Source organism: Thamnophis elegans, chromosome 1, assembly GCF_009769535.1.
Source record: "Thamnophis elegans isolate rThaEle1 chromosome 1, rThaEle1.pri, whole genome shotgun sequence".
Classification (NCBI taxonomy): Eukaryota; Metazoa; Chordata; class Lepidosauria; order Squamata; family Colubridae; genus Thamnophis; species Thamnophis elegans.
This window is the reverse complement of record NC_045541.1, coordinates 21,005,571-21,018,936: the sequence shown is the minus strand read 5'-3', so window position 1 is coordinate 21,018,936 and position 13,366 is coordinate 21,005,571. Positions and strand designations below refer to the sequence as shown.

At 38.0% G+C, this 13,366-nt stretch overlaps 1 protein-coding gene across 2 annotated transcripts in view; it reads right to left on the bottom strand.

The window, feature by feature from the left end:
* Positions 1-4,423: 4,423 nt before the first annotated feature.
* SESTD1 (SEC14 and spectrin domain containing 1) overlaps positions 4,424-13,366 on the bottom strand; it is a 59,627-nt gene continuing 50,684 nt past the window's right edge. For both annotated transcript variants that reach the window (XM_032217227.1, XM_032217220.1), the window contains exons 15-20: positions 12,455-12,614; positions 9,837-9,918; positions 9,533-9,655; positions 8,341-8,532; positions 6,743-6,864; positions 4,424-5,681 (exon numbers count right to left, since the gene is read on the bottom strand). In XM_032217227.1, coding sequence (XP_032073118.1) covers positions 5,552-5,681; positions 6,743-6,864; positions 8,341-8,532; positions 9,533-9,655; positions 9,837-9,918; positions 12,455-12,614 — 809 coding nt within the window. In that variant the 3' untranslated portion in view covers positions 4,424-5,551. The remainder of the gene's footprint in view (positions 5,682-6,742; positions 6,865-8,340; positions 8,533-9,532; positions 9,656-9,836; positions 9,919-12,454; positions 12,615-13,366) is intronic.

Below are 13,366 nucleotides of genomic sequence, written 5' to 3'. Positions count from 1 at the left end.
TGTTGAGTTTCTGGATAAAGGTTTAGGTTTTCGTTTTATTTATATGCCGCCCTATTCCCAGCGGGACTCAGGGCGGCTCACAAACCCAAGGGGGGAAGGGAAACACAAAAACTACAAATGCAAGCATTTAAAAATAACCAACAGACACACAAATCGAGAGGGGAAGGGAACTCATCAACCCCAGGCCTGCCGACACAGCCAGGTTTTAATGGCTTTTCAGAAGGCCTGGAGAGAGGTGAGGGTCCGGATCTCTGCGGGGAGTTCGTTCCAAAGGGCCGGAGCTGCCACAGAGAAGCCCCCCCCCCCCCCGGGTAGTAGCCAGATGGCATTGGCTGGTAGACGGAACCCGGAGGAGGCCAACCCTGTGTGATCTAATGGGTCTTTGGGAGGTAATTGGCAGCAGGCGGTCTCTCAAGTACTCAGGTCCAATACCATGAAGGGCTTTATAAGTGACGACTAAAGATGGCATTTAGTGGCACGCGAATGTTTGTTTGCCGGAGAAGGGGTACATAAAACAATAAAAATATTATACATCGTAAAGTTGTTGCTTCTTTAAGAGCCACATGATAAGTCAGCTCCTTGCTGACTGAAGGAGTGAAGGATTGTGAATCTGGCTGGGAACGAGTCACGGAACATTGAAAATAAAAATCACATGACCTCAGTAGCAGCCCTGAAGCAGCTATAACCTCCCCAAACTTAATTCCCTCCCAGAGAGAGATTCAAATTTTGGATGCATTCTATACATTAGAGTTTAATCTGTCATATTCCTATTTGCATAGTGTTGGTGCATATTTGCCTTACGGGTACTTAAGACACCAGTTCTGCAGATCATAGATGACACAATGTTTTCCCTACCAAACTTTTGATATGAACAGTAAAAGAATATGTATTGCTGACAAAGATTAACAGGGTGTGTTAAATCTTTAGATAATTTCCCAATAACATATTCAATGAGGGAAACTTATTAGGTTACCAGATCTAAACTGCAATAAATAAGGACCGCCACTAGAGGCCCCTCTCCCCCTTTCTCTCTCTCTTGCTAGCTTGCTGCCATCTAATGAATAACGGTATTTTTGGAGCCCACCAATTATGCTCATCATCTCCCTCTGGGGAAGAACTGACAACCAATGTTTCCAATCCCCTGGAATTGAGATTTCGAAGCTTAAATTTAAAATAATGAAAAAGTGAAGTTGTGATACCTAAGTCACGAGCACAGTAATGATAAAAATAGGCCAATTTACTTAATAGGGAACCGATGGCTAAGAAATAAAACCTAAATGCAGCCTTTTTGATAAAATTGCTGTGCAGTGGTCAGACTAAAATATAAATTATTTCCATCTCATGCTCTCGTTTTCTTCAGGTCACTTCATCTCTGCAGGGCAAATTTAGTAGAAACGTGTCCATTTAAATTGCCTACCCCAGGATGTCCCACAAAACCTAAGCAATAAAAAAGAAGAAAAAAACATGCCTGCGGCCATTGGAGATTGTGTGTGTGTGTGTGTGTGTGTGTGTGTGTGTGTAAACTGGAGCATATGACATCATGCAAATGCCATGGCTTACATGCTCAAGTCAGTCATTGGAACATAAATACTTAATGGTAGTATTTGAATCAGGATATCCTTCTAGACGTAATTTGATATAATGGGTGTTGGGGGGGGGGCATTGCTATCTGTGGCCTCTCCTTTGGAAGAGATTTGCCTAGAACTTACATGTAGAAGAGTTTCTGATCAGGAATATTGTATGTTTTGGAAACAGTTATTTCCTGTATTTGATTTACCGTTTGATTAACCAATACTTGATTTACCATTCCTTTGATTTACCACTGTTTGAAGTTGCAATGGCCCTGAAAACTGTGACTTGGAAACAGTTCTTGCGCATACATAACCATTGCAGTGTCTTCCTGGTCACACGGTCTCAATTTGAACACTTGGCAACTGACATGTACTTAAGACAGTTGCAGTGTTCCGTGATCGTATTATTGTCATTTGTGACCCTCCCAGACAGTTTCTGATGAGCAAATTCAACGGGGGAAGCCAGGTTCACTTAATGGCTGTGCAATTCATTTGTTAGTTGTGGCGATTTACTTAGCAACCATGTCAAAAAAGGATACAGGCAGTCCTCAACTTACAAGAGTTCATTTAGTGACCGTTCAAAGTTACAACAGCACTGAGAAAAGTGACATGACTGTTTTTCAGGGTTACCACCTTTGCAGCGCCCCCAGTCATGTGATCAAAATTCAGATGCTTGGCAACTGGGTCATGTGATTACTTTTTGCAACCACCTGACAAGCAAGGTCAATGGGGGAAGCCAGATTCACTTAACAACCAAGTTACTAACTTGCAGTGATTCACTTCACAACAGTGGCAAGAAATGTCATGAAGTGGGGCAAAACTCACTTAACCAATTCTCACTTGACAACATAAATTTTGGGCTCAATTGTGATTCTAAATGGAGGGCCACCTGTAATAGAATTGGGCATGACTTACTTAACCACCTTGCTTAGCAACAGAAATTCTGGTCCTAAAAGTGACCATACCCGTACTGAGAATCTTGGTGTCTGGGGGCTTCCTTTTCTGTATTCCTGCAGTGTTTTTCTTTTCTTGCTATGAAGGCATCGGAATGCCTGATGAGGAAAAGGCAAGATGGTTGCTGCCAATCAGAGGTGGGTTCCTACCAGTTCGCACCTATTCGGTAGAACCAGTTCGTCAAATCTACCGAACCGGTTAAAAGAGGTTCCACCAGTGGACCCGGAAAGCAGGCCACACCTACAGAAGAGGTTCCAAAAATTTTTGAAACCCACCACTGGTCCTTGGATATGATTATTCTACACTATCATGCTCAGATTTATAAAACTCAGGGCCTCTGTGAAAGGTAAGGATGACTACTGCGTTTGTGGTGCAATCAGAACATTGCGTGTGTTGAAGTTGTTTTAACGCAAACCAAAGATGCCTTTTAAACAACAAGTTTACATCATATTCTTATGCATGCCAGTGCTGTGTGTGAGGTAATTTAAGGTGGTTCTGACAAGTGTCGTCGGCATCTTCATATCCGGTCACATGGGCGGCAAGCCACTCCCATCCGGTCACATGGGCGGCAAGGAGGCCACACCCACAGAGTAGGTTCGAACAATTTTTGAAACCCACCACTGCTGCCGATGCTAGAAACCTTCTCAGCATTGCTGGTTGGAGCCCACTTCCATTTTTCTTTCGGAAGTGGAAAGATGCTTATATGAATTTTCGTAGCAATACAAATGAAATCTGGCTCTCTGAATCAGTGTGTAGCCCACAATAACTGCAAAAAAAAAGATGATTCAAATGTTTCTTTTCCATGCTTATTCTTGCCCCAAGTAAAACAAAAGAAGGAAAGGTGATGAATTGTTTCTAGTGGGGATTTTAAGAGCAGGTACAAGTTACAACAGTAGCAAAAGATGATCTGACTTCACAATAGCCCCATGGCCTTGTGATCAAAATTAGGGTGTTTGACAATTGATTGCAGCATCCTGGGCTGTGACTTTCTCAGGGGGCTTCTGACAACAAAATCAAGGGGGAAGCTGGATTCACTGAGTAACCACATGGTTGGCTTAATGATCACAGCAAAAATAGTCATAAAATCACTCACTTAAAGACCATACTGCTTAGTGACCAAAGTGCTGGTCCCAATTGCGGTGGTAAGTCCAGGGCTGCGTGTAAAGGATTAAAATTACTCTCCTCTCTTCTCCACGAAAGGAAACCAGGAGGGCTTCTCACGTAAAAGTGCTTCATCCATCAGGCCGTGTATTTTACTTTTCAAGAAGCCATTTACCGTATTTTTCAGAATATAAGACTCACCGGAGTATAAGACGCAGCAAGGTTTTGAAGAGTAAATTTTTTTAAAAAAGTTTTTGTACTCTGAAAACCTCCCCCAAACGGCCAGTTTTTCACAAAAACGAGCCCTTTTTTTCAAAAAAAAAAAAAAAAAAAAGAGGGCATGAATAGCTCTTAGACAGCTTGTAGAGTGCTCCCAGGGAGTGGGAAGCAAAAATGAGCAAAAAAACACCCCGTTTTTTGCAAAAATGAGCCCTTTTTTTCCTCCAAAAAAGGGCATGGATAGCCTTTAGGAAGCTTATAGATTGCTGCTGGAGGGGGGGGGGTTGCTCATTTCTGCCCTCCCCAGCCCCCAGGAGCTCTCTGAAAACCTTCTAAAAGCTATGCACAGCCATTTTGGAGGAAGAGTTTCAGGAAGCAAAAAATGCTGTATTCAGTGTATAAGATGCACCCAGATTTTCAGCCTCTTTTTTGGGGGAAAAGAGTGCGTCTTATACTCTGAAAGATAAGGTACTCCCTTACCTACACAGCAAGGAGCTGCATTACATATCCCAAACAGGCCTTCCAAAGATACACTGTCATTTCATAACATGTTTTAAAAAATAAACATATGCTCATAGTTCATAAATATATAAAGGTTTTTATTTGGCTTTTGCAGATTGGAGGAATGAATACATAATTTATGCCCTATATTTGATCATTTTATTACAATACCTAGCATTTATCAGCTCTGGAAATTGCATCATCAGCTGTTACTTGAATTTGCTCAGTCATAAAGATGTAACTAGTGGAACATATATGTCCAATATCAATACTTGTAGAAAAAAAGAGAAAAAAAGGTACGTTAAAAGAGAAACCTATCAATTTCTCTTATGTCTTCAATTTGCACCTACAAATCCCTCTCGCCAGACTTTGATTCTTACTCTTGTAAAATGTAAGTCCTTTTCCTTCCCATCTACAAACAAACGTCAAAAAGAAAAATGAACTTAATTCGCCGTTAACTGTCAACAGCTGCTTTCATATCATTTTTCTTCCTTGGTTACATGATGATGCTTATTCCCTCTTCTTTCAATTATTAAGAAACTTCCACTCAAGATCCAAAATGGACGTACTCTCTTTTACAATTTCCTGCAATAAAGTAGGAAATGCAAGCTTCCATAAAAGTTACTGGATTTTTAAAAGGTGGACTTTATTAAGCACAAAACATTTCTTAATACATTATCCATACAAATTGGGGGGGAAAATCCAATATAATGAATTTCCAGGATTTGATGGCACGTATCCGCACAATAAAAAGGACCATTAAAAAAAAAATACAAATCAAAATTATAGGTCTATACAACAGATAGTTCACCTACAGCCTAAAATACTACATCATCTGGAGAATAAACAGAATTATTTTTTGTGGAACTTGCACTTATTAGCACCATTGTAAAACTTGCATCAGTTGCCTAGAGGAAGCAGCACCTGATAGGTTGGGATAAAGCTTCAAAGCAAGTATTTAGTGCAACGTCTTCTGTTCCTTTTCATTATAGTTGAAGTCTGGATGTTCATAGCATGTTAAATTATGGCTTTGTAGAAATGCATGGTTAAGATGTAGAATAAGATTTGCTTCAAGAAGGATGAAGAGTTTTTTTTATGTTTAATAATAGCTATGAAATGCATTTTCATGTACTATGGCAGGCATAGAATGCAGATGTCATGCGGAGTTACAAATAGGCATCTTATGAATTGGCAGGGAGAGGCTATTAGGTCTCTGTGGTACAGCCATCTGGTTGTGTCAGTTGTTGTTTTCTCAGACAAACCAACTTTATCTTCTCTCGGATGTGTTCGGCTGAAGAAGCCATGTCACTCGGGCTGCCAAAAAACTGCTCAGTGCTAAAAAAAAGACAAAGAAAAAAAAACCCCAAACCCAATCCTTTTACATGTAAGAAAGTAATAGAGAGTTTTTGCTATGTTCACAGATTTATTTTCTCACTTTACAGCTTTCAGGATAATAAATGTTATTATAATATCCTATCATAGAAACTGTTAATCTACCAGAAATAATTTTCCAGTAGTTTCAGGATAATACAGAATAATAGAATACATGAAATTTCAGAAGAGTTTCCTAACCTTAGGGATATTTATGTGTGAAATAATTTGATATCAGACTTCACAACTCTATTAAAAATACAAATTGCTTTTTTTACACTTGTAATATGATTTCGTTGAAGCTATCTTATTAGTATTTACTTTCATTTCAAATAAACAAGGTATCATCTTTCGTATGGACGAACTTATCTTGCATGTTTCAATGACATAACATATACATAATACATAGTAAGATGATTAAATTTTAATAAATTATTAAATTGTATGTCTTGGTTTTAATATTCTCCAGCACCTCAATATATGACATCTGACTTAAAAGTGCAATCCTAAACCAAGCTGTTAGGATTAGGGAAAGTTTAGGTGACCTTATTCTATCCATGGAGCACAGAAAGTCAAGCACTATTTTGGGTACATACACTCCCCGAGGAGTGTACCAGGGACTATTGTGAAGCATCTATAAGGCAGGAAGCTTTTGTCAAAATAATAAAAGCAGCATTGCACTCTTGTTACACAGGCATGCAATATCACAAGGCATATACAAAGGAGGGGGAGCATTTGCATTGTGATGGCATACAATGGCTTCCATCGTTTACCTTCCCTTTTACTCCCCTTACTGATGTCTCTGGAACACCACAGATCTTCTAAAGGACTTCATCCCTTCACCACCCACTTCCTCTCCCAATCACCTGGTTCTGGCCAAGTGCAAACCAATGCGGAACTGGAACTGCTGCTACTCAGTTTTAATTTGTTCTGTTCTGTTGCCATATCTGCTTTTTAAAACCTATTACTATGCATAACGAAATATTTTGCATTGCACAGTGAGCAATGCAAGGCCTACTACTTACCCATCAGGATAAACCACTGGAACTGTTAATCTATCCAGAAGGGATTTTCCAACAGCTTCAATCTCATCAAATTGTTCCTGATCATATATAGATTCAGACTCATCTGGACATTCTTGCAAAACCTGTAATAAAATAACATTGGGGGGGTGGGATGGAAACAGTTCAATTGTAAGTTGCAATAAAAAGAAACAACACTTATGCATTCTTGTAATGTTTTCTGTATTCTTAGACCAACAGATGGACTACTAACTCAGCTGAAGTCCTGGAAAAGTTCTAGTACATTGCCAAAATGTGTCTATGAGATCTTCTTCGTAGTTTTGTCTGCTGATGGAGTCACAGATTTAAAAAAATTAACTAATACATGAAGTCAAAACACAGCTATTTTAAGGGAACTGTACGGAATTGCTAATGAAGTCTGTGCATGCTGTACACAGTGCATTGGCTTCAACAAAGAATGCAAAACCTACTTCATATGTGAAACCCATTTCCTTTTTATCAAGGAAAAATGGGAGAAAACTTTCAGTTGCGAGAGTGATGTAACTAGTGTGTAATGCTAGGAAAAAATAAAAGGAAAAAGAGGAGTAAGGTGGATAGACTTCAATTACAACAGCAGTGAATGCACTGTTGAAACCTACAAGATGTTGAGGATAGATCATCCTGTAGAAAATCTATGTGGTTGCCAAGAGTCCACTTTACAGCATTTAATCAATCAAGAGAATAATTTAGTATTATGATCTATTATCTCAATAGGCTAACCATAACTTGTACAGATTAAAAAGCGGTCCTTGTTAACAACCACTGATTCAATGACTATTCAGTTAAAATGGCACTGAAGGAGAGGAACTTATAATAGGTCCTTATAGTTGCAGTTCCCTTGTGGCCATGTGATAATTTGGGTGCTTGGCAACTGGTTCACATTATGTTGCAGTGTCCTTTGATCAGGTGCCATTCACTGCCGGCTTCCAACAAGCAAAGTCAATGGGGAAACAGGCAGGTTTCCAATGTCAATCACCTGACTACAGGATACTGTGATAGCAGGGACCCACTTAATGATCACAACTGAGACTGCTGCAACTACTATTGTAAGTCAGCATGGTCCCACAATGTTGTGCTTTATGATTGTCACTTAGTGACAATGTTGCTGGTCCCAACTACGACTGTTGAGAACTATCTGTATTAAGGATGAAAATTCCAATTAAGCATGTGGATTCATCTTAAATGAATCGGCTATCCTGACTGGCTCAAGATTGGCTCAGCCTTTCATCCTTCCGAGGTGGGTAAAATGTGGACCCAGATTGTTGGGGGCAACTGGCTCTGTAAACCGCTTAGAGAGGGCTGTAAAGCACTGTGAAGAGGTATATAAGTCTAAGTGGTATTGCTATTGCTAAATGTTGATTTTAATCATATTGAAGTGAAATGCAAGTTCTTCTGAAATCCATGGCTCTCTCTGAGACTGCCAACAGTTCCACAATGAAAAAAATGTGTTAATGCTAATTAACACCACGAATTTAACATTCCGATCAAACTTTATTAAATATAAATGAACACATAAAAAGCATACTACATCAAAGTTACTGGAATCAACTGCAGAAACTCACTTTTTCCGTATTTGAGTGGAAAGCAGCAGCCATCTCTAGCCTTGTTACTCTTTCTTCTGAAGTGATTGTGAATTGTTTCCATACGCGGTTCAGCTTTGGAAGTGTTTCTCCTGACGATCTAGAAGTGCATCTCAGAGACTGACACAAAACCACAGTAGCCTGTAGTAATTGCCGACCATAATCATAGGTACTCTAGAAAAGTAAACATTAAGGTGGACATTTTCAGTGTTGGGACAGATTTAAGTGTAACACAGTAACATGTGAATGATAAGACACTATAGCTTTTCTTGGGTCTGTGAAAAACAAGTTTGATTTTCCATGCCATTTTCATTTGCAGGACCATCCAAATAGGGAAGAAGGATATAGCAGCAAAAGGAAAGTGAACTTTCCTAGCTGAATTGCTCTCAGTTAAGAGACTGCAAGTGTACAGAGTCACATTTGATTTTATTTGGCAGCTGTGGAAATTCTAAAAGGGTCTGGTATGTTATTGAATCATCCTCTACACATCTGCCATGCCATCCACATTTCACCTGAATATCAAGCCTCATTACCACAGCATTAACATTTCTTCTTTCTTCTGCCTAGTAATCCCTACCAAATGATGCTTGCCTATTAATCTAAATACTAAAAATGTTAAATCCTTGCTAACTAGTTAGAGAAATGACTTGAGAAATAAAACTGTGGCCCCAAGTAGAGTTTGTATCCATTTCATATTCATGGAAGATGAATGAATGAATGAATTCAAGCATTTCATAATAGCCGAAGAGCATTTTGACATGTATAAATTAATAAATGGTTGGTAGATTGATAACAGACACCCACACACACACACTCATCTTACTCCCTCCCTCCACATCTTTTAGTTAGGGTTGAGAATTTTATTTTTATAGTAATTGTATTTTATTTGCATTATATTTGGGTCTTGTATAGTTTTATCCTTTTTAACATTATAAGCAATCCAGTTCCCCTGTGGTAAGATGGGGGAGGAGGTAATGAATTTAATAAATAAAAGAAATAATAAATTAACCTTAAATAAGATTTCAATTGGCCAATAATCTTATCACATCTAACTATGATTGACAGCAATAATATTAATTAGTATACTACTCAGCAAATAACCAAAACAACCATTTTAAATACAGATAGAAAACCATAATAGCAAACTAACTTGCAACAAAAAATGCATACATACCTGAGCTACATCAACAAATTTCCTATGTTTTTCCAACAAAATTTTGGTTTCTTGGGCATCATCTCCCAAACGGGTATGAGTCTTCAGCAGCGCATCTAATAATTCATTTAACCATTCTATTGCCTACAGAAATGAGCAGATTGAGATTGTAAAATAAAAGGGGAGGCATAGAATACATTTGTCCAATTTGTATAAAAAATACAGCTACCCAAAACTACCGAAACGTTTTATCAGTTCCCAAAGTTCACTTAATCTGTCTGACAGCTTTCTTTTAGGCAACAGCTGCCTACACCATCAGTCTCACCTGAGCAGCATCCTCTTCACACTTAAATAGCTGAACCATCTGAAGCATCTTTAATCGTCTCACATCTACCATGTCCTCACATCTGTGAAAGGCAGAACATAAAACTGTATCAGAAAGGTCAACTCTGATTATAAAAAAAATTATACATGAGCAATTCTTATTTTTAAATGTAGCAATGGAATTTGGGGAAATGTCTAAACATGACATTTTACAAGAGTAAGAATAACACTTTAAGAATACCCAAAATCTGACAAATCTTACAAATTTAATTAATTTATTTAATTTATTTAATTTAATTATTTAATTTAATTAACTTTAATTTACCCACATTGATAGGCCCAGAGGAAAGTTCAGCTACCGTATACACCTTTGAAGCTGCTTATGATATAGATATACCATGGAAGTTCTATTCTTATATTTTATACCAGTGGCTTTATTGAACAGCATTATGGCTTATGGCTGTACAATGCTACATTATTGCTACAATTACATACAGTGCTAAATTATGCCTTAACATTATGTGAACAAGTTTGGGACCATATTTTCCTTCCTTAGAAAATAACAGTGGGATTGGAATATTTTGTTCCCGGCTCTCAACCAAATTTTCTCAAAACTAAGTTAGTTAAAAAAAAAAAAGACAGAATCATAATATAGCAACACAGTAAACTAAGTTCAGATGTTAATAAACTATTTCATCAAGATAAATTAGAAAAGTAATAAGAAAAAAGATACAACTGTGCATATCCTCTGAAAGGGGTATTCTACCCAAATGCATAACAAGCACTTCCCTATGAATAATGAAAGCAGTCATTTATAGCAGTGTTTCTCAACCTTGGCAACTTGAAGATGTCCGGACTTCAACTCCCAGAATTCCCCAGCCAGCATTCGCTGGCTGGGGAATTCTGGGAGTTGAAGTCCAGACATCTTCAAGTTGCCAAGGTTGAGAAACACTGATTTATAGCACCGTTGTTTAACTAGCTGCTCATGGCCAACTACATATGTGCTGCTTCATGTTTGTCTGTCTGTCTGTCTCTCATCTTACCTAATGGTTGCTCATGACCTCTTCTGCTTGCTTGTTTTACCTCCAAGCAGTTTTCTCAAACTTGGTACCTCGTGCCATATCCAAGCACAGTCTAGGACAGGTAAGAACTGGGATGAAAACCTTTGGGGATTGTAGTCTACAGGAAGATGAGCCCAGTGCCTTAGGAAAAGGAGTGTCCTATGAAGGGACGACGTTCTTTCAAAGTAAGTATATTCCAAACCTTGAGCAGAAAAGAAGGCATGGAAAAGCCACTTATACAGGCCTTTCTTAAAGAATAGCTAAAAGCAGCTGACTCCCAATGGATAGCAGCAAATTATGTCTTCATTGCCAAGCAAGTACAATGGGAGATTTAAAAAATAATAATACAAAAATGTTAACCTAACATCAAACCCAACTAAGGAGAAATTTCCTAATGGTGAGAGCAATCAACCAATGGAATAGCTTGCCTTCAGAAGTTGTGGCTACTTCATCACCAAAGCCTTTCAAAGAGACTGGACAACAGTTTATCTGAAATGGTATAGGCTCTCTTGCTCAAGCAGGGGGTTGGGACTAGAAGAACTCTGAGGTTTCTTCCAACGCTATTATTCTATAGTCTGTGTTCTTGTTTGTTGTTATCATGCTTGTAGTTTTTAAAGCTGTACCTGAGTTCAAAACTGTGTTTTTATTTTTAAGTGTAACGCCTTATTCAATAAATTTTGCTAACTTTCCTTTAAAATGTTGTATATCAGGAGGATTTTGTATTTTCTTTAAATAAACATTGCAGCAGCTGCTAAATTATCAGGAAAATTAAAATAATTTCTGTAGCAAATGTAAACTCATACATAATTCCTCATCAAAATTTAGAAAATGGAACAATATGTAATGGAACATTAAACATTTCCAAATGATACCAAAGCCATTAGTTACCAATTAATCTTAAAAGCAGTTTTTCCGCAATATTTAAAGAAACTACTAAATTATAACTTGCATTAACATTATTAAGAGAAGTAAAAGTAAGTGCTGCACAATACTGAAATAATAAACATATCTGAATTTATGAAACTGTATAGGAAAACATTGGAAGCAAGCTAATTATAGAACCAGTTTTTATAATTAACTGATTTTGTTGAATGTCAAGTTTAAACAAAAAATATGGGATTTTGGGATTCATACATTGCGGAAGAAAAAAATACACAGGGTACAAACCTATACACCAGTCGTGGGATTCAATTTTTTTTTTACTACTGGTTCTAGTAGGGGAAGGATACTGTAAAATCTCCATTCCCTCCCCACTCCAAAATCCCCATTTCCTCCCAATCAGCTGGGACTCGAGAGGTAGAGAATAGATGGAGGTGGGGCCAGTCAGAGGTGGTTTTTACTAATTTTCTGAACTACTCAAAATTTCCGCTACCGGTTCTCCAGAACGGGTCAGAACCTGAATACCACCTCTGCTATGCACACTTAGGTTTGCATTTTGATTATTTTTCATATTTTCGTTTGAAAAATAAGGTGCCATTTAAAAAGAAGTTAACAGTGGTTTTAAAGTGAAGTCATTAGGAAAGAGAAATTGTTAGGAGTCCAACATCACCAAGAATACCTTTGCTTCCTGAGCTGCATGTCTTCCATTACTCCCTGGATGTGATCAACATTCTCTTTGTTTTCTCCTGTTACATCTTTTCCATAAGCCCACGAAGCTTGGTTAGACATCTGATCAAGAAGACCTTGACCTTTTTCACGCAATCCTTGGAGGCCCAGGTCTATAGGGACAATGGACAAAATTTCATTTCGTATACAATGCAAGATGAACTGTTCTCTTAAATCATGAGTTCTGATTCTGTTTCTGTCCACGTGCAAGTTAGATGCTGCTGTCTTACTGTCACGTTCCTACTTAACCGACTGAATTCTAAAAGGTACATTCTGTAAACACATTCTTTAAGGGTTGACAGTTAACTATGTATCAACTGCTAAGAAGAGTGGTTAATTCTTCAGCAGTAGACACATACACGTGTTTTTTTTAGAACACAAATTGATTTATGTCAGGCTTGATAGCGTTTACTGTAAGTGAGGTACTGCTCCCGCTGAAAATCCAGATTCAATTTTTGGTACAATCAAATAAAAAGAAACAGCGAGGTTGAGATTGCTGCCCAAGATCTAGGAGAGATACTACCAGCCAGAGAAAGAATTGGTGGGCACAAATGGCCAATGTCCTGATTCACCCTAATGCAATTTTGTCTTTATTATGGTCCCTCCCCACATATTTATGTTAAATGAGAGATTGTCTTCCCATTTATTCTGTTTGCCCTTAATCGGTTTGTTGTTTATTCTACCCAACACCCTTTCAGTAACAATTATTAAAACAACAGATGTGGCTTAAAATTAAACTCTTTTAAATACATAGTTAAGAGGTTCATTTGGAGACTACTGCTGTTGGGAGATCAGTAGCTCAAATCTATTCCTTATGACTCTGTGAGTTATACACCATCTTGATCTGTTAGTTCTGTAACAGATG